Below are 19068 nucleotides of genomic sequence, written 5' to 3' on the forward strand. Positions count from 1 at the left end.
AGGAAGTTCTCCCGGTAAAAGTCTACAAATCCTTCAGAAGCAGCTAAAATTGTTACCTCCTCTGAGGAACCTCTCCCACCCGTGTCAGCGATTATTGAGTCACTGGGACCTGTCTATCCCCCTCCACACCCCCTGAGATCTCCTGAGGACCTTGTCTGTCCGTCCCCAGACCCAGCGCGGGTCGGGGCACAGAGCGAGCTCCGGTTTGTGGGGTGGACGTTAAATGTCACACGGGCTTCTTCCTTCCAGCCGCCTCTGGGGGTTCCACTCCCCACCCCCTGGACGGCAGCCAGCACCACTCATTTGGATGAAAACGGTGCGGGCTTTTCTCCTTCGGGTTTAATTTCTTGCGAAAACACTGGAGAGCTGAGATGGGTCTCTGGGGGACCGGCCTCCGTCCCCAGCGGTCCCCAGCGGGCAGCACACCAGGGCGCCAGTTGCCCGGGAAGGCAGGACAAAGCCCTCCTTGCAACTCAGTTTGGCTCAGTCCGGCTCTGGCCCCTCCCCGCCCTCTCCTTGGATGTCCTCGGAGACTCGCCTGCCTGCGCCCCGGACCCTAGCCCTTCCTGCTCTCTTCTGCCACCACCCTCCATCCCTTCTGGATCTTTCCCAACAGCATTTCGGCAAGCTCAAGGCTCTGCGTCTTAGAAGATGATGACGACGCTAACAGCGGGCCCCCTGGAGCCACCCATCTATCTCCCTGGTTTTTCGCCCCACGTTTCCGTTTCACTGCACAGCCGTGATGGTTTAGAAAGGGGGAACGGGGCCCTTGCTATGTGCACACCGTGCTCTCCCGCACCACGCGGTCCGCCCTTAGGTGAGCTGCCTCCAATGTCCCGCTGACACTCCTCGCCCCTTTCTTGGCCGCTGTTGGCAGCTGAGCCCATCTGTGCCTTCTCAGACCTTCCCGTCCCGCAGCTTCCGTGGCGCCACACTGTGGTTTTCCGGCCATCTCTCCTTCCTTCGGCTCTCTGTCCTCTCCTAAACGGTGGTGTTCCTCCCGGTCCCCTTCCTCCTGTTTGCTCCGTCTCATCGATGCTCTCCCCACGGTGACAGGAGCTCAGATCTGTCGTGGTGGGCTTCTCCCCCAGGCTTCAGACTCTCTCACCCAGGTTCCTGCTGGGCAATTGCCCTGGAAGGAAGGTCCGTTGGGGCCCCCTCCTGGAGCTCCCATTTTGGTGACTGGCCCCAGCCGGCTGCCCAAATGCCAGTCCCGACTCTCCGCCCAATGCAACATCCCACAGCTGGTGGATCCCAGGCCTGCCCCCTCAAATCTGCCCTGCCCCCACTGTCCCCACAGCATGTCTCAAAGAGGCTCTTGCCTTGCTCCCACCTGGACCACTGTAGCTACCTCTTACCTCCCCTGGCCTCCTTTCTTGCCTCTCCGCTCACCCCTGCAGCCAGAGTGGGCCTCCAGAAGGGGTAGCTGACCGTGCCTCTATCACTCTTCCACCCGCTCCTGATGTATTTATTGAAGACCTACTGTGTGCCAGGCACCAGCCTATGCTGAACAGGTGCTTTAGTTCCCTGCAGTTCACATTCCAGTGGAAGAGACATTCTGTAGCCACACATTAGAGTCAAATGGTAACAAGTCCATCCAGAAAGATAAAGCGGGAAAGAGAATAGAGAGGGCTGGACTGGGGGGAACCTTAGGTAGAGAGATCAGGAGGAGCTTCTTTGAGGAGGTGATATTTGTGAATGGAGTGGCCAAGTGAGCCGGTGAGGTCTGTAAAGAAAGCACGTTCCAGGCAGAGAGAATGGCCAGTGCAAAGGCCCTGTGGCAGCTGGGTATTTAATAGGCTTTTCCTTCTATGCTCCATCTCCTTTGGGCTCTAGTCCCTTGCACGCTCTGTTTAGAAGCCCACTCCCTCCTGGTTAGCTTTGAATTTGCTAGATTCACCTCCGGCATCATCTTCCCCAGACAGGTCAGTGCAGTTCCACAGCCACTGTCATGGCAGGTGACAGACTGATGCTCATCTGTGGCCTGAGACCCAGAAGTGAAGAGGGTTTAGCGAACATTTCACATTCGCATCGCTGCCTGACCAACCCCGCCAAAGTCAGCGGCACAAAACAACCACTGCTTTACCCTGTGATCGGGAATTTGGACAGCGCGCAGCAGGAATGGCTTACCTCTGTTCCATCACGTCCAGAAGATTCGAACGTCTGGGGCTGGAGCCACCTGGAGGCTCCCGCGCTCATGTGTCCTGGCCTTCACGTGCCAGGAGCACCTACCTCCCCCGGCAGCGTCCTCACGTGGGTGGCGGATGGGGCTCCTCACAGCCCAGCAGCTGGGTCCTGAGACAGAGCGTCCTGAGAACGAGGCGTTAACTCGTTGCAATCCAGCGAGATGGCAGTGTGATCACCTCTCTCCTCCAAAAGAGGAAACTGAATCACAGGGAAGCTAGGTGTGATCGATGAAGCCACGTTCACCCTCCTTCACGCCTTCTCTGTTTGAGAACACACGTGTGAGCCCGTTGCCGTGTGACTCCCCTGGAGCGGACAGGGTGCATCGGGCACTGGATTGTGCACTGGCGGGGGGACTTCTTTTGGCCGGTGACACATGGCGGAGGTGACAGTGTGTCAGCTCTGGGCTGAGGTCTCACGTTCCTGCCCACCCTTTTGTGATCCGATGACCCATCATGAGGCGGGCACACCAGACTGCAGCCTCTTGAGCCCCGGGGGTTCCAAAAGGAACAGGGTGGAACGGACTGGAACCCAACCTGGGGCCTGGAGCCAGGGCCCAGACCTGTGGCAATTCCTTCCGGGCAAAATTGAGAAAGGTGCCCCCAACCCCCCCCCCCCCCCCCAGGAATCAAGCTAAATCATATTTTCATGTAACATTAGAACAATAAAAAGTAATGGGGAAATAGACTGTAATAGACTCAAGGTGCCCCCCAAGGCCCGGGCGTGGAAACCTAACCCCCAATGTGATGGTATTTGGAGGTGGGGCCTTTGGGGAGGTGACTGGGTCATGAGAGGAGCCCACATAAGGATTAGCGCCCTTATAAAAGGACCCCAGAGAGCTCGCTCCTCAGATGGCCATCTGTGAGCCAGGAGGCGGGTCTCACCAGACATCGAATCTGCCGGCCCTCCCATCCCCTCAGTGGCCTCTCCTGACCCTCTCTCTTCATTTCTGCTGAGACCCAACAAGACTGATCTCAGATTCCAAAGCCAGGTGCCAAACCAAAGGCAAAAGTCTCCACACATACGGCCAAGAACCAGCTGCCTGACTCATAATTCCGACCTATGTCAATGATATGAAAGAGTCCACCGTGAGAAGGTGTTTTGGGAAAGAGAGCGTGAGCCCCGACCAAGAGAGCACCCTGGAGGAAAGAGGCCTCAGCACAGGAAACCAACAGGTATTAGAAAATTCTTAGAGGTGGGGCGCCTGGGTGGCTCAGGGGGTTAAGTGTCCGACTTTGGCTCGGGTCATGATCTCGCGGTTTGCGGGTTTGCGGGTTCGAGACCCAAACCAGGCTCCGTGCTGACTGTGCAAAGCCTGCTTGGGACTCTCTGTCTCCCTCTCTCTGTCCCTCCCCCACTTGCACACACACACACACACACACTCTCAAAATAAATAAGTAAACTTAAAAAAAAAAAAAGACCATTCCTAGAGGCTGCGGAAGGACCTGGCAAGCAATCCAAATAAAGATGCACAGACCTACACCAAGATGCCCACAGGTGAGCCCTTGCCAGGGATGGTGGGATGGTCTCGGAAAAACCTACGAAACTATGCCTGCGATTTTAATATCATTGTGAAACATCTGCCATGCTCCGAGCATGACGCTGTCTTACCGCGACACCACAGTGCCAGGCACGCAAGAACCTCCCTGCTCCTCTGACCTCCTCCCCCCACCCCTACCAGACCCACCTCCCAAGGACCGAGGAGACAGAAACTGGAATTAGCTAAAACGGAAGCCAGAGAGTGAAGAGAGGAGAACCTGCCCGTCCTTGTCTCCCTCAATTCCGACCTCTGTGTGCGAGCTGGGGGTGGGAAGGAAGGTCTTTCCTTTGATCAAAGACTGAAATGTCCGTCATCACAGGGACCAGGGATTTGTAACTGAGGCTGCATTTGCCACCTGAAGTGCCTTTGGTATGGACGCGTTTTCATCGAGGGACAGGGGAGAATAAAGCCCAGATTGGCTTTAAGGAAGCAGGGAAGGTGGAGACGCTTCCTGAGTGAGGTCGGCCGCACATGGCGTCCCGAGGCCTGGACCCGATGCGGGAGGGTGCTGGGTGGCCCGTTAGCCGGCCAGACGGATTGCATCTCCCGTGTCTCCGTGAGGATTGCCACTGGACGTGGGGCCACCTGGCAAGGAGCTGTCTGTCCCAGCCCTTCTCACAGGTGTGCGTGGCCAGCGGAAGGGAGAGGGAGGGGTGCGTCCAAGGCCCCCGAAAGCCGCAGACATGTATCCTCGGCGCTCTCTTCCCCTACCCCTCTGGCTGAACCTGAATGTGGTGGTGGCTCTGACCTTGCAGATGGTGGCCTGGTCCAAGAGATGGGGCGGCCTGAAACCTGGATGCCCAAACGGCCTGTGGAGCAGAGCCGCCCTCGGGCGCTGGTGGACTTTTCCATGAAACAGAAGTCAAGCTCTTCTATTACAGGGGCTGGGCCTTTTGCGATGAGCCGCAGAGTATTTTACTCCCTGTGATGACATCTGCTCAAGGCTGCTGAACTATGTTCAGACGGACCTCAACCCTCCAGCCTCTCTCCCTCCGGAGGGCAGCCCCTCAGCCAACTCAGTTATGAAAGCTCTGGGGAGAAAACATGCTTTGCAATCAGACTTGGATTCTAGCTCAGCTCTGCCCACACAGCTGTGCAACCTCGGGCAAGTGGCTTCGCCTCTCTGAGCCTCGGTTCCCTGGTATGTAGAAAGGGAGTCATAATCCCTCCACATAGCTTTGCCACGAGGATCCAGTAAGTGGGTGCAGGTAACAGACTGAGCACGGCACCCTGTGCACGGTAGGTCTTCAACAAAGGCCAGCCCTCTGTCCCTACCCCTGTTCCCAGCAGCCTTTGCTGCTGAGCCCCAGCTGGCTTTCCAGCAGCCCCACCAAGCCGTGACCCAGGCTGAAGTTTTTCTTCTGAGTAAGTGACAGGTTCAGGGAGGCAGAACAGACTAAGTACTTAGAGTTTGCAGCGCAGAATTCTCTGAAATCAGATTCCCAGGGCTCCCTTCGCGAGGTCAGGAGCTAAGCTGGCTGTCCTGTGCTTGTCTGTAAATGGTTTCACTGTGGGGGAATGTTCCCACAATCCTGTTGTACCCTCTCTCCCTCTCTTGCATCGGGCAAGTCTCCTTCTCTGCCACAGCCAGCCCGGTGATCATTAACCCCACCCAGGGTGAGCCTGGGGGGTGCGGGGAGCGGGCTGGGCCGGGACTGGAGCAAGCGTGTTCTATTTAGCAATGAGCGGAATGCTGTGGATTACATAATAGGAATATTAATTCCTTCTTGCAGAGAACATAGGGTTGCAAGGGGCTGGTCGCGTGTTGTCTTGTCCAACTGCCCTGATCCCACCTCCCGTTTAGAGACGAGGATATTGGAGCCAGCGGGGGCGGGGGGGGGGGGGGGGGAAAGGACGTGACTTACAGTCGCCAATCGGGGGAGAGAGCGGAGGCGGTCCAGGCTCTAGCCGCACCCCTCCCACCCCACCCCGGGAAGGCTTGCTCTGCTGTGCCCCAGCTGCTTCCCCACCAGCTCTTACCATCTAGCACCGGCCTGCGATGCAGGAGATGGTGTTGGCCTGTCTCCTCTACAAAGACCAGGGCTGGGAAAGGGTGGACAAGGGGAGATGTTTCTCATGGGGCTGGAAAACGTGAGGGCGGCGTGAGACACGGCAGGTGCATGGCTGGTCCCCTCCTCTTCCTCCCGCCCAGGGAAAATCATGGCCTAAGGTGGCAGGTTCCGGGTGGCACAGGGACGAGACCTTGTCCCTGTCCCTCGACCCCCGTCCCCGCCCACAACCTGCCTCGTCTCACACGAGGCTCGCTCTGCTTGCCCGGCGTCTATTAAATTCTGTCCATAAAGTTGTACATCAAATCAACCACACGGACCTGGGCTATGTCCTGGCCTCCGGGACCAACTGTCCCAACTGAGGCTGCCCACTACTGACATTTGGGGCCAGATAAGTCTTTATGATGGGGGTGCTGAGCTGGACACGGGGGTGCTCAGCAGCACCCCTGGCCTCTACCCACTAGATGCTAGCAGTGCCCTCCACCCAAGTCTTGGTGATTCAAAAATGTTTCCAGGGGCACCTGGTGGCTCAGTCGGTGAAGCGTCCAACTCTTGAGTTCTGCTCAGGTCACGATCTCACGGTTCGTGAGTTGGAGCCCTGCATCGGGTTCTGTCCTGGCAGGGCGGAGCCTGCTTGGGATTCGCTCTCTCTCTCTTTCTCTGCTCCTCCTGCACACACACTCTCTCTCTCTCTCTCTCTCTCTCTCTCTCTCTCTCTCGATATAAATAAATAAACTTAAAATGAATGTTTCCAGACAGTTCCAAATGTTCCCTGAGGCAAAATGAATGCTCAAGACGAGTTGCACGGAATTCAGATACGGTGGCCCCCAGGGGCTGATGAACCATGGGGGCGGGGGGGGTCTTTGACCCCGCCACCCCTCTCGAGGGACACCGACAGCTCAGCATACACCCCCCAGAAGACCTAGAAGGGCAGGGCCAAGACAGGTGCACAACCTCCTGTCTTGGGGTGCCCCCTCCCCACGTATTTAAACGTGAGGACTAACTCAGCGTTGCCGCCTGGGCAAGGGCAGCAGGCAGGTGCATTCCAGGGAGGAAAAGGCCAGCTCTGGTTGGAGGAAGAGACACGCCGCCCTTTGGAAATACAGAAAAATACACTTGGTCAAGGACACAGCTTAGAAACAAACCCACTTTAATTGGTAGCATACACGGAGATGTGGGGCAGCAGGGGCGTCACTGGGTGGGACCAGGTCACACGCCTGCCCTGGCCACGGTACCCAGTCCACTGGGAGGGCTCAGGCCGGGGCCGGGCGAGGGCACAGAAGCAGGGTCAGAGCCGCTGACTTGAGCGGCAGGTGGCAGGGTGGAGGCAGCGGGTACACAGAGCTGGAGTCAGGGCACACGCACATCTCGGTGTTCACACGGGTGCATGTAGACAAACGTGGGCGTGTACACAGAACTTACAGGAGCCCTCAAAGACCCATCTAGAGACAAGCTCGGGGAAGACACCTCCATTCTCTGAAGGCCTCAAGGGCAGAGGGAGCATCAGGAGAGGGGGCACCTCGGGGTGCGTGCCGAACGCCCAGACTTAGCCCTGCTTCTGCCGCTCACAGACTTGCTGTGTGAGCTGGGGCGAGTTGCTCACCCTCTCTGGGCCTCAGAAAGAGTCACTAGGTGATCGCTAAGGTTCCTTGTAGCCCTAAATCTCAATATTTTAAAGGAGGTTAAGACACAAAACGTACTTGCTAAGAGCTGACGACAGGCCTTCGGTCTACGGGCTCAAATCCTGTCACACCCAGGACGCAGCAGTCCAGTGCCAGACAAGAGGGAAAGACCCACGAGGAGCTTTCCACCTACCTCTCCGGGCTCAGCTCTGGCTCCCAGCTGCACCTGCAGCAAGCGCGCGCCCCCCCCCCCCCCCCCCCCCCCCGCAAAAGCTCCAAATGCACAAGACAGACCGGCAGCAGGGGTGGGTACAGGCCATGCGGGTGAAGGGGAACAGGCCGAGAGGCTGGGGATGGGCCTGGCCTCGGGGTCATAAAGTGCACTGCTCATCCTCTTTGTTTCCTAGCACACAGTGGACCCGGCACCCCGCAGGCGCTCAATAAATGCTTGAGGAACTAGCACAGTAGAGACGGTGTGGTTCTAGGCAGAGCCCTGCCCTGAACGAGGTGAAGGGTGGGGGGTACGGGGAGGTGGGGGGGGGGGCGCTGGGACATGTCACCTACCCCCCCCCCGAGTCTCAGCCACCTCCTCTGCAAAATGGGGGCAGGAGAAGCAGCCCCAGCCTGCGCCCCCCACCCCCATCCCCTGCCCCGTGCAAATGTAAATTGTGAAGCTCATTATCGAGGGCAGTGTCCAACTGCAGGCAGGCCACGGGGAACCCTGTCTGGGAAGGGGGAGGAAGGCATCCCCAGCAGAGGCGGTGGTGGGTCTAACTTGGGCGGGGGTCTGGCCAACGAGGCGTCAGTAGCTTTTACAGTACAACGATCAGCAACACACAACCAGCAGACGAGGCATCCGTCAGACGGACGGCCGTGGGCCGGGAGACGTGGCCACGCCCCTCTTCACACAGCCGCCACTGGCTCATGTCCCCGACCGACCGGGACGGCTGGCGGCCACCCTGGGGGCAGGGGCCCGAACAGCTGAGTCGGAGAGGGCGCGAGAGTCTGGGGTCTCAAGCAGCACGGCGGAGACCCCGGGAGTCGTTTCCACCCGCGACCGTTCCAGAAGGCTCCGTCCGCGTAGGGATTCCGGCCCCTCCCGCGTCAGCGTTTCCTCCAACCCCAAGGACGAGAAGGCTCTGACTTGGGGGCCGGCACAAGTCCGGATGTCTCCCACCCTTGTCCCCAGCCCCGCAGTGACCTGTCCCCGCGGGGAGGGGCTAAATGCGCTGGGGGAGGGGGGGGTGGCGCCTGGAAAAAAGCAGAATCAGAGGGAAGCGGCGAGGAGGCAGAACACACAGAGGTCAGAGGCTGGGGTACCCCGGTCTGGAGCCGGAGGCCTTCGAACGCGGGCTGCCACTGGGGTCTCGTCGGGGGCAGGGGGCACGGGCAGCGGGCACGGGGAGGGGGGGCACTTCCCGGAAGGCACCGCCCAAGCGCCCACCCCGGCGTCCCTCCCGCTCACTGGATGGTGCATTTGTCCCTCTCACGGGCCTGGCCCTCCCGAAGGACCTTGGCCTTGATGTACTTGAGGTCACTGTTGACGCTGGGGCGGCGGGCAAAGGGCGAGACCATGCCGTAGGCGTCCACGTCCTTGACGCGGCGCATGCAGAAGGGCCGGGGGTGGAAGGCGTCGCCGTACTGCACGGAGATCTTGCGGTGCAGGGCGGGGCTCATCTCGTGGGGCAGCTTGGCCATGCTGAAGAGCACGTAGAACATCTCGTCCACGTTGGTGTTCTTCTTGGCCGACACCTCGAAGTAGGCGCAGTTCTCGTCCCCCGACACCAGCAGCTCGGCCTCGGTGGCGGGCACCTGGCGGCACAGCTCGCCATGGTCGTTCTTGTTGCCGCAGATGACCATGGGCAGCTCCCCCGCCTCCTTGGTCTTGTTCTTCAGGCAGGACTTGACCTCCAGGATCTGCTTCTGGAGTCGCTTGACCTCGTCGAAGGACTCCCGGTTATCCAGGCTGAACACCAAGATGAAGACATCCCCTGCGGGGAGAGGGACCCCAGGTGGTGAGGCCGCCCCCCCACGCCCCCCCCCACCGCCCCTCCCCTCGCTGACTCCGCCCTCCCAGTGAGTCTATGGGGGAGTCACTCCTCTCCCCATTTTCCAGAGCGGGAGGCTGAGGCCCAGAGGGTTAAAGCCCTTGACCAAGGGCACATGAGCTAACGTGTGGCACAACGCAGTTAATTCCCCCTACAGCTCCCCGCAGAGCTGGCCGTGGGGTGAGTGGCTTGCGAATTCGTGCAGACTGTGTTAGAGTTATCATAATAAATACAATTTCCATGACAGCAGGGGTCTTGCCCGACTTGTTCAGTGCACATCCCCAGGGCCTGGATAGCGCCTGACACAGCGTAGGAACTCAGAGCACTGGCACCAGTCAGGCCTAGGCTTACATCCTGCCCCCGCCACTTACTGGCCACGCAGCCCTGAGCGGGTCCCACGGCCTCTCTGAACCTTCATTTACCCATCTGTCCCACAGGGATGAAATACAGCCTCCCGGCAGGGCTTTTCACAGGATACTGAATGGAGTGTGGCACGTCCTCAGAGGTCTTAGGTATGGAGAGGACAATCAGAACACGCCAGCGTGGGTTCCTCCCCGGCTCCTCACAAAACCTCCTTGAGGGGGCTTTCGTTACCTTCCTGGTGTCGGTGAGCAGAGAGGGGCTCAGAGAGGGCCCAAGGTCACACAGCATGAATGTGGCCAGGCCAAGATTTAGACCGCTTCTATCCTCACCCGGCCGGTGCCCGGCACACGGAGATGCTCCCTGCTTCTTGAATAAATCATGGACCAATGAGCACTAGCCTCCAAGACCCAGGCGGTCCCTACTTCCACTCGCTGCATCACTCAAGACGGGTCCCTGGGTCTGAAACGGGCAATTTGGAGGTGGCTGGGGAGCCAGGGAGAGCACAGGCAGTGCCCACATCCCAATTTTTAAAACTTACTACAGGGATCACAAGCTCACACCCAAAGCACCTTCTCTGAACTTTGGCTTCAACTCATAAGAACCCGGGGGGAGATGCCCAAATCCCTGTTTCCCAGACGGGGAAACTGAGGCTCAGGGCGGTCGGTGACTGGCCCAGCGTCTGGAGAGGAGAATCTAGCCATTCTCCCTTCTGGAAGCACGGCTGCCTCCTTTCTGCGGACCCCCAGAGCACGGCATTTGTCCCGCCATTACAGCGCATGCCACATTCGGAACCATGCTCCGGCCAGTGGGTATGCCCCTCACCAAGAGCTCTGGAGCAGAGGGAGACAGTGTCACCTGCATCCTCGTCCCCCGGGGCCCCACACACAGTGGGTGTCCATAAAGGTGGGCGAATGGGTGTGATGGGATGGAAGGAATGGGGGGTGTGGGCTGTTTAGAGAGGTGCTTGCAAAAGGCAGCCCCAGGCCTGGCGACCGTTTCTGCCTGGGATGCCAACCCCGTCCCATTAGGCTAATCCCGGGCCCCTGAGGACTCGGCGGCCTTGACATATTCAAATGCAAGACTGCAATGCCAAGCTTCAGAGGCAGCCTGGCTGGCAGCTGGAAAGAGAGCTGGCGGCAGAATTAATGGCTTTCAGAGTTTCCTTCTGCACCAGGTTGGAAAATGAGGCACGAGCTGGTGAGTGAAAAAAGCAAGCAGCAGACAGATGTGTTTCGAATGATAAGTGCGCGTTCAAAAGAGACGGGCGAAAATACTCCCTATTACAAACAGGATACAAGTGTAAAGGTCAGTGTGTTCGTGGGGTGGGGTGGGGGGGGGGGGTCCAGAACAGTCCCCACCAGACTGAGGGGGTGGGCCACTTCCAGAGAGGGGACAGGAGCCTGGAGCTGGGGACACAGGTCAAGGAGGCTTTTTAGGCTTATTCGGGTTTATAGGAGGGTGTGTTTGCATATTATTTGTGTCATTCAAAATTAATTTTGGAAATACGCACGTGGTTCTGCTCCACAGGGCTCTCCCTCCCTCTGGTGTTAGCCTTTGTGACATCAGCGGGCACCCCGTCCCCTCCCCAAGGCAAGGAGAGCTGACCTCCACGTGTTGGAAGTGTCCCCAGTGCCTTCCTTCAGTCCCCACAGCCACACTGCGGGGGGAAGCAAGCTTCTGTCCGTTGCACAGCCAAGGAGACCGAGGATCGGACCCCGGGTCACACAGGTAAGCCGTGGTGGAGCCAGGACTGGAACCTAGGTCAACCCAGGGCTCCTTCCATCCACACAGTGGCTCTGCAAACCACGGGGGTGGGGGGGTGAAATGTGATCCGGGTCAGCCGGTCAGCAAGGACAGCCCGCAAGAAGAAGCCATCTGCCCAGGGTGCTCAAGCACGGGGCTTGGCCAGGGTGTAGGGGGAGGAGTCCGCACAGCACGGGTTTCTTGGTGCAAAAGCATCTCGATGTGGGGGGCTGTTTTAGTGATGGCTAGAGGGGTACTTGCTCATTCCTTCCCTGCATCACTGCCCAGCCATGGGAGAAGGATGTTTAGGAAATGGCTGCGTTGGGGCATCTGAGCGGCTCAGTCGGTTAAGCGTCCGGCTTCGGCTCAGGTCATGATCTCACGGTTCCTGAGTTCGGGCCCCACGTCAGGCTCTTGCGGGCAGCTCAGAGCCTGGAACCTGCTTCGGATTCTGTGTCGCCCTCTCTCTCTGCCCTTCCTCCATTCACGCTCTGTCTCTGTCTCTGTCTCTCTCTCAAAAATAAACATTAAAACGTTTTAAAAAGAAAACGAAATGACTGCGTAGCCCATAGCAGGCACTCTGTAAATGCTGGGTTACGATCGTTGTTTATTGAGCACTCACTATCTGTTCAGCAAGCATGTTTGCTGTATTAACTCAATTTCCACAGTGGCCTGTGGGGTGGGTGCTGATGTGCGGCTCTTACAGAGAGAAAACCGAGGCGCAAAGAGAGAAAGTCGCTTGCCCAGAGGAATAAAACCGGGAAGCAACTGCCCCAGGCAGACGGGTTTCGGGCTGCCCTCTTGGCCACCGCGTGAAACCGCCTTAGGAAGGCAAGCATCAGCCAGGTCCCACCTCTCCACCTGCCCCCTTAATCCCCGACGATCTCTCTGGCCGCCCCAGTGTTCCCAGCAGGGCCAGCAGACTACAGGACAGTTTAGTGGTCGAGAATAAGCACCAGACTGCCACGGACCGCCTGTGTTACCGCCTGGAGTAGCTTAACCTCTCTGGGCGTCGCTTTTCCCACTTGCGAAGTGCAAAAGACCCGTCTCCTAGGTTAATTGTGAGGATGAAATAAATCCATGCTAAGCTGTAAGAACAGGCCCAGGCACACAGCCCTCAGTACGTGTTAGCTATCGCCACCACCATTCCCGTGACCATTGCCGAGCCCCCAGCATCACTCTGACTGGCCATTGCCCCGGTCCCGCCTTTACTGCTCTGAGAGGCAGCGAGGGCCTGGGGTGTCAACAGACCCGAGCCCGGCAGACTGACCGCGGGCCCCGGAGCCCTGTGGGGCCACCTCCTGCAGGAGGAAGGCAGGAGCCCCTCTGTTCCCCGGAGAGGGACCGTCCCAGTGCCTGCCTGTGTCGGCTCCCGATCTGGAAGGTGGCACCACGGTCACGGGTACTCGGTCCACGGCCACACAGCGCGGACTCTGGGCCCCAGCTCGACCACCTGCCCGGCGACACCTCTCTGACCCTCACGAGGGGGCTCTGCTGGGAGCTTCACTGCAGACGGCGGACACGCCACGCGCTCTGTCCGCGCGCGGTCCGCTGCTGAGCGCGCACGCCCGCCCCCAGCACCCACCTGTGAGGATCGACAGCCTGCGCATGGCAGGGAAGGGGTGGTTGCCGGACGTGTCCAGGATGTCCAGCTGGTACATGTCGCCCCGGATGTTGTAGACCTTCCGGTGGAAGTCCTCGATGGTGGGCGTGTACTGGTCGTCGAAGCGGCCGTTGAGGAAGCGGGAGACGATGGAGCTTTTGCCCACCCGCGAGGCGCCCAGCACCACCATGCGGTACGAGTTCTTGGCGGGCACGCTGAGCGTGCAGTTCCCGCTGGACAGGGTCTTCATCATGGCTCGGGACTGCGGCACAGAGCGGGGAGCGGGTGTCAGGAGGCCCTGGACCCGGCCTTGCAGCCTCTTGCTGGCGGCCTTGGCCTCCTCTGCGCGGCTCCTGTCTGGGCGTCCGTCTTCTGTCTGCAAGACGGGGGCGTTAGACTCGGGCGTCTCTAAGGGGCCTAGCAGCTCTGCCCGCTCGTTCGTTCGTGCCCTCTGAGGCCTCCTTCCTCCTCATTCACCCCCCTCACGCGTGCCCTCGGTCGCCCTTGCGGCCGTTCACCCTTTGTTGACTCCGGCCCGGAACCGCTGGGGCCTGATGCCTCACTTGACCACCCGTTCGCTATTGCTCGTGGGCAAGGAGCTTAAGTTCCTTGGGAGTTAACTTTTTCCCAGCTGTAAAAGGGACTCCGCTCACAGGGCTGTGGCCCGCGCTGAGGTGGCAAAATGTTAAGCAACTCCTGCTAGAACCTGACCTCTCCCTGGTCCTTCTGTCCTCTTCCAACTCGGGCCTCCCAGGAGCTGTGACTCCAGGGCACGACCTGGAGTTGGCGCTAGAGAGCATTTCTTGGGCCCGGCGGGCTGTGGCCTTTCAGCCTTCCCAGAAACGGGGAAAGGCCGTGTCCAGACCACATCCTCCCCACCCACCCAGGGCCCAGCGATTTCACCCCCAGCCCCTGGGAATTTGCTTACTGCCAGGAGACCCAGAGATCTAGACTAGGGGACGTGGGCCAGAGAAAGGACCCAGGAACAGCTCAAGTGCCTCAGAGCTCCAAGGGCTACCCAGAACCTTCCATGGGAGCTTCCTGGGCTTGTGGAAGAGGCTGAACTGGATCCCAGCTCCAAAGCCCAAATGGAACATACGTAAGCCCCCAGAGGCCAGTCCCGGCCCCGCCACCCTCCTTTCCTATGTCAGCACCCACCAGAATCCCCTTAGAATCCCCGAGCCCATCGCTCTGTTGGAGCTCTGCTGAGATCTGCCTCCAATTCTTAGCTCGTGCTAGTCCCTCTGCCAGAACACTCTCTTCTCTTTATGTTTCAGGGCCTGGCTCAAATATCACCTCCTCTCAGAAGGCTTTTCGCTCCCTGCCTCACCCCAGCAGGAATCCCTCCCCTCTCTAGGAACTAGAAGTGGATACAGGCCTGCTGGAGTAGCGATCCCTTCTGCCCTCAGCCGCTGCCATGCACGGTTGTGCAGGCTGGGCACTGCACAAGGCACCCAGCTGTGAGGGAAAGGGGAGGGCTGTCTTTGTGGAGTTCATCTGCCCAGAGGAGGCACCTTTTTCTCCATGTGCACAGGGAGCTGTACATGCTATCTACAGCTGGTCCCCCCCCCCCCACCTTCTGGCTGCCCCAGCGCAGTAGCCTAGAATGCCGCACCCACTTACCCGAAGGCTCTCTCCAACCTCATAATGTTCTACGTCTGCCATTATGCTAAGAGACTGGAGGTGGAGAGATCCCCTGGCAAACGTCCTGTGCAGGGCATTCAGGCACCTGTATCCGCTCGCCCTGCCCCACTGAGAGCCACTGTGCAGTAAACCAGCTCTCAAAAGGATCTTTTTAAAAAGCTCTTATTGGCAGTGTTTGTCAATCTCTGCGGCATACGCATTCCCACCACGGCCAATTCCAAGCTACCAAGAGGACCTCGATGAATGAATCGCAAAGAGGTGCACACACAATAACCCCACTCAGCACACCGCTGACCCTGAGCCTGGAGCTGTGACCGTCACCATTAGCCCAGCCCCTGCCGTGTGCCAAGTACTGTGCTAAGTACAGGACAATCAGGGTAGCTGACATTTACCGCGCAGTCAACAGAGGCCGCAGCGTTCTAAGTGCTGAGCGTGGAATAAGTCGTTCCATCCCTCAGGAACCCCAGAAGGTAGGTGGTGTTACCCCAGTTTACAGAGGAAGTTACTGAGGCACAGAGAAGTTTAGTTAACTTGTTCATGGTCACACAGCCAGTAACCAGCAAAGAGAGATCTGACCCCAGGCGGTGTGCCCCACGCGATGGCGTCTCCTCACCACCTGCCGACGGGGAAGAGATCACCTGCCCATTTCACAAATAAGGACCCTGAAGCTTAAAGGTCTACATGAATGGGCTCTGTAGTTCATAAGGGAGCCAGGACAGTGACTCCGAGGCGAAGATCCCCACATCCCCCTCCCCCCAATTCACGCCCGCGGCCCTCTTTCCATTTATCCCACGGGATTCCGGTGCCATGTCCACAGCAAGTGCTCAATAAATGAGCCATGAATGAATGAAGCAAGTGGGTCTGCCTCTGGAGCTCACCCGAAACCTCCTTCTGAGGCCTTCTCCCTCTTCCTCCTCCCACCTGGCTGGCCCAGGTGCGGTGCTGAGGAGGGTCTCGGTGCCCCGGGCACACCCATGGGCGCGCGGTGGGGACAGGGAGGCCGCAAGACCAAGAGCAGTGAAGGCTTCTCCGTGTCCTCTGGGGCTGGCAAGGCAGCCTGGGCCTTCAGAGATGGGGGGAAAGAGGCCCCACGCCTCTTTTCCACGACAGCCCCCTCCCTAGCCCCTCTGCGGGGGAACTTGACTCTGCTGGCGATCACCTCTGTTTAGGCAGACAGGGAAGGAGGCCAGCAGCCCCCAGGGACAATGTTGGTCTCCATCACCGCCTACCCAGCCTCTAGCCCCGGGGGCTCCTGGTACAGATGTGCGCATATCAGTGCCCGGATGGGCCTGAAGTCAGAGAGAAGAGGCAGAGAGTCAGGGAGGAGACAAGGCATCAGAAAGAGGCAAAGAGAGAGGGAAACACGGCTTTCTTCTCCGAGAGGAGACTGTGACTCTTCACATGGCCTCAGCCACGTGGGGCTGTGTGAGGCACCCAGACACCTGGACGCCAGGTGACAGCGATTCCGTGGGCTCCACCTCCCGCCCCCGCATCCTCCCTCCCTCTCCTGCCCCAGAGGAGGCACTGTGGGCAGCTGTGGGCCCGGCTCCTCTCCTCCCTGCACCCTCAGCCGGGGCTGCCCAGTGAGAAGCAGGCGGGCATCCGAGATCAAAGGGCCCTTCCAGAATTTAGAGCCCAACCCTGGAGCCTCAGAGAGTGGTCAATGGGGACCGCTAGCAGCACAAGGACCCAAATGCAAGTTCTGGGTCACTCAGCTGACCCCAGCCCGGGGCCATTCGAAGGGCACCCAGCGGGGGGGGGGGGGGGCAGAAAGTCCCAGACCAGGGATGGGGTGGAACCCCACTTGTCAGGAACAGCCCCCCCCACCCCTCCACAATCCCCGGGGGAACAGCCAGGCGGGCTCCCATCATGCCGGGCACTTCGTGTTCCTTGTTCCAATGACTTCACAACGGTCCCGTGAAGAGCAGACCAGCATCAGTCTACTAACTGATGGGCACACTGGGGGTCGGCCTGGCTGACTCACACAGATTACCGGCCAGGCCAGGATTACAATTAGGCTGATGGGCTCCAAAGCCTGGGCTCTTACCTCTATAAAAACCTACCCCCTGGCCAAAACCAGTTTTTCTCAAAACAGTGCCTGACTCAGGGAAGCCTCAGCTGGCGTCAGGCAGAGGAATGACCCCTGAGGCCTATTATACACCCACTCCCTCTCCCTCCCTGCAGACAGCTGGGGGCAGGCATTCTGCCCAGGACTCACCCCCAAACCCTGCCCAGCCGGCTCCTAGCCGATGCATCTGTGGGTTCACCCCCTTCTTCTCCCCCAAACCTCTCCCTTCAGGGCCTGCCTGGAAGATGGAGGGGATCAGATGGACGAGGACATCAGGACAGGAGTCTGGACGTGTCCTTCTCCCCGGGGGGACCCCAAAGCTTGTTCACAGAACCAGTGCTCCCCCTCTCCCTCCCACACACCTCAATTAGCACACATGCCAACCTCTCTGGACGGACACGTTATCCACTCGCTCCCATCCCCACACTGAGGGGTGTCCTGGGGGCTTTGGAAAGCCAACCCCATCACCCTTGGCAGCTCGGGGTGGCAGAAAACAGGCAGGCCGTCAGCTTCCGGCACACCAGCCCTGCCTCTCACCAGCTCAGCAAATGGTTTGGGCCGGTGGGGCTGGTCATCTATCAACTGGGAACTGCAGAAACAAACCCGGAGTGTGGCCCGGATTGTTCAGCGAGAAGTCTAGAGGCTAATACAGCTCCTGACAAGTGGGTTCCTTTGAGGCACCTCCTCTAGGCATTCAAGGGGCCAGGTGGAACAGCCAGGTGGCATAGGACTGGAATGCAGACAGAGGTCTTGGGGGACCCTGCCTTGTCACTGCAAGCCTGAATCATGGGCTCCTGAGCCGGCTGCTCCTTCCCAGCCTGGCCTCCGACCTGCCAGGAATCCAGAACATCCTTTGTTATCCTCCAAGGAAGCGGGGCAAAGGGAGAAGGCAGAGAGAGCCCCTCAGAGGTACTTGGAGGCCCTGTGGCCAGCCGAATGTAGGACACACTTCCAGGGAAAAGAATCACTCAGGGAACTCGCTCCTTGCACCAACCCCCCAAAAAGCTCAAGACATGCCGAACAAGGAAGGTATTGCTTAATCTTCCCTCCTCAAAGGAAGTCCTCACCAGGGCTGGGGGGGGGGGGGCGGCGGCACCAGGGAGCTCCATCCAGGTCCACAGGCAGCAGCCAGCTCAGGAAGGGGGTGGGAGTGTTTGGGGAAGGTTAAGTGCCACTTCCTCCCTGAGCCTCAGTGTCCTCCTATTTAAATGGCTATTGCTCTAGGTCCCTTAAACGGAAGGCTCCCAGCTACACATCTAGCACATAGTAGAAGCTTAGTTAAGTCTTTCCTACCAGGGAGAAGTAAAGGGCCTAGCACTCAGCCGGACCCATAGCAGGTGCTCAACTAGTATCATTTGCTCTAGATATGTAAAGTTGCCTACGATCCCGGCACACAGTAGGTGCTCGATCGGTTTAACTGTCCCTGGTCTTGTAAAGCTTCCTCTAGTCCTCCCCCCGCCCCCCACAAGCCTCCAACCTTTCTTCCTGGCTTCCCCCACTTCAGCCAGCCCCCCAGTTCTGTTGGGGTCTCTCTCCTACCTGAGAATGGCCAGCCGGGCCTCTGGCACGGCTTGGAGGGCTGCCTGGAAGCGCCTGGAGGTGCGGGGAACCGCCTGCCTCTCCAGCCTCCGCCGCCGCCGCCGCCGCCGCCGCCGCCGAGGCTTCCTGCAGCGGCTCCCGGGTCACTGCGCCGGGCTCCTCCTCTGCGCGGCTGGGGGCGCCGAGCTGGGCGCGGCCGGGCGAGGGGACGCGGGGAGCCGGTACCCCATGGGTGGGTTCTGAGGGCTCCGAGGGGCCTGGGCGCCGGGGGGGCTCGGGCTCGCCGCTGCCGACCCCGCCCTGCCCCGACCCGGGGGACTCCTGCTGAGCCAGGTGCCCGGAGGCGCGGGGACGTCCGATCCCGGGGTCCCCGCCTAGGTCTCCGGGGCTGGGGGAGGGTGGTAGGGACGACTCCGGGGCTTAAAGAGGGTCCTCTGGCGGTGTGTGGGTGCGTGCGGGTGTGCGCGTCCCGAGTGGGCGAACCTGTGCTGGCCGCCTATGCCACCTTTTCCGCCCGCGCCAAAGGGGTTCGCTCGGGTTGGGGGTGCTGCCCGTCTCGCCGCGGCCTCCTCCTCTGCCTGCAGCTCTGCAGCTGTCCCCGCGCCAGAGGAACGGCTCCCTTCTCCCGGCGAGGCTACGCCAGCAGCCGGAGGAGGAGCAGGGCGCTCGGCTCCGCGCGCGTGTGGGAGGGGGCCTTGAACGCCG

At 59.6% G+C, this 19068-nt stretch overlaps 1 protein-coding gene across 1 annotated transcript; it reads right to left on the bottom strand.

Moving 5' to 3' along the window:
• Positions 1-6860: 6860 nt before the first annotated feature.
• Positions 6861-18783, bottom strand: RASD2 (RASD family member 2). The gene is made up of 3 exons (XM_040490957.1): positions 18364-18783; positions 13095-13488; positions 6861-9346 (listed from the first exon to the last, which is right to left on the bottom strand). The coding sequence occupies exons 2-3, from the start codon at positions 13363-13365 to the stop codon at positions 8817-8819; spliced, it is 801 nt and encodes a 266-aa protein (XP_040346891.1). The 5' UTR covers positions 13366-13488; positions 18364-18783; the 3' UTR covers positions 6861-8816.
• Positions 18784-19068: the final 285 nt, after the last annotated feature.

Source organism: Herpailurus yagouaroundi, unplaced genomic scaffold, assembly GCF_014898765.1.
Source record: "Herpailurus yagouaroundi ecotype Mexico unplaced genomic scaffold, PumYag 182, whole genome shotgun sequence".
Taxonomy (NCBI): Eukaryota; Metazoa; Chordata; class Mammalia; order Carnivora; family Felidae; genus Herpailurus; species Herpailurus yagouaroundi.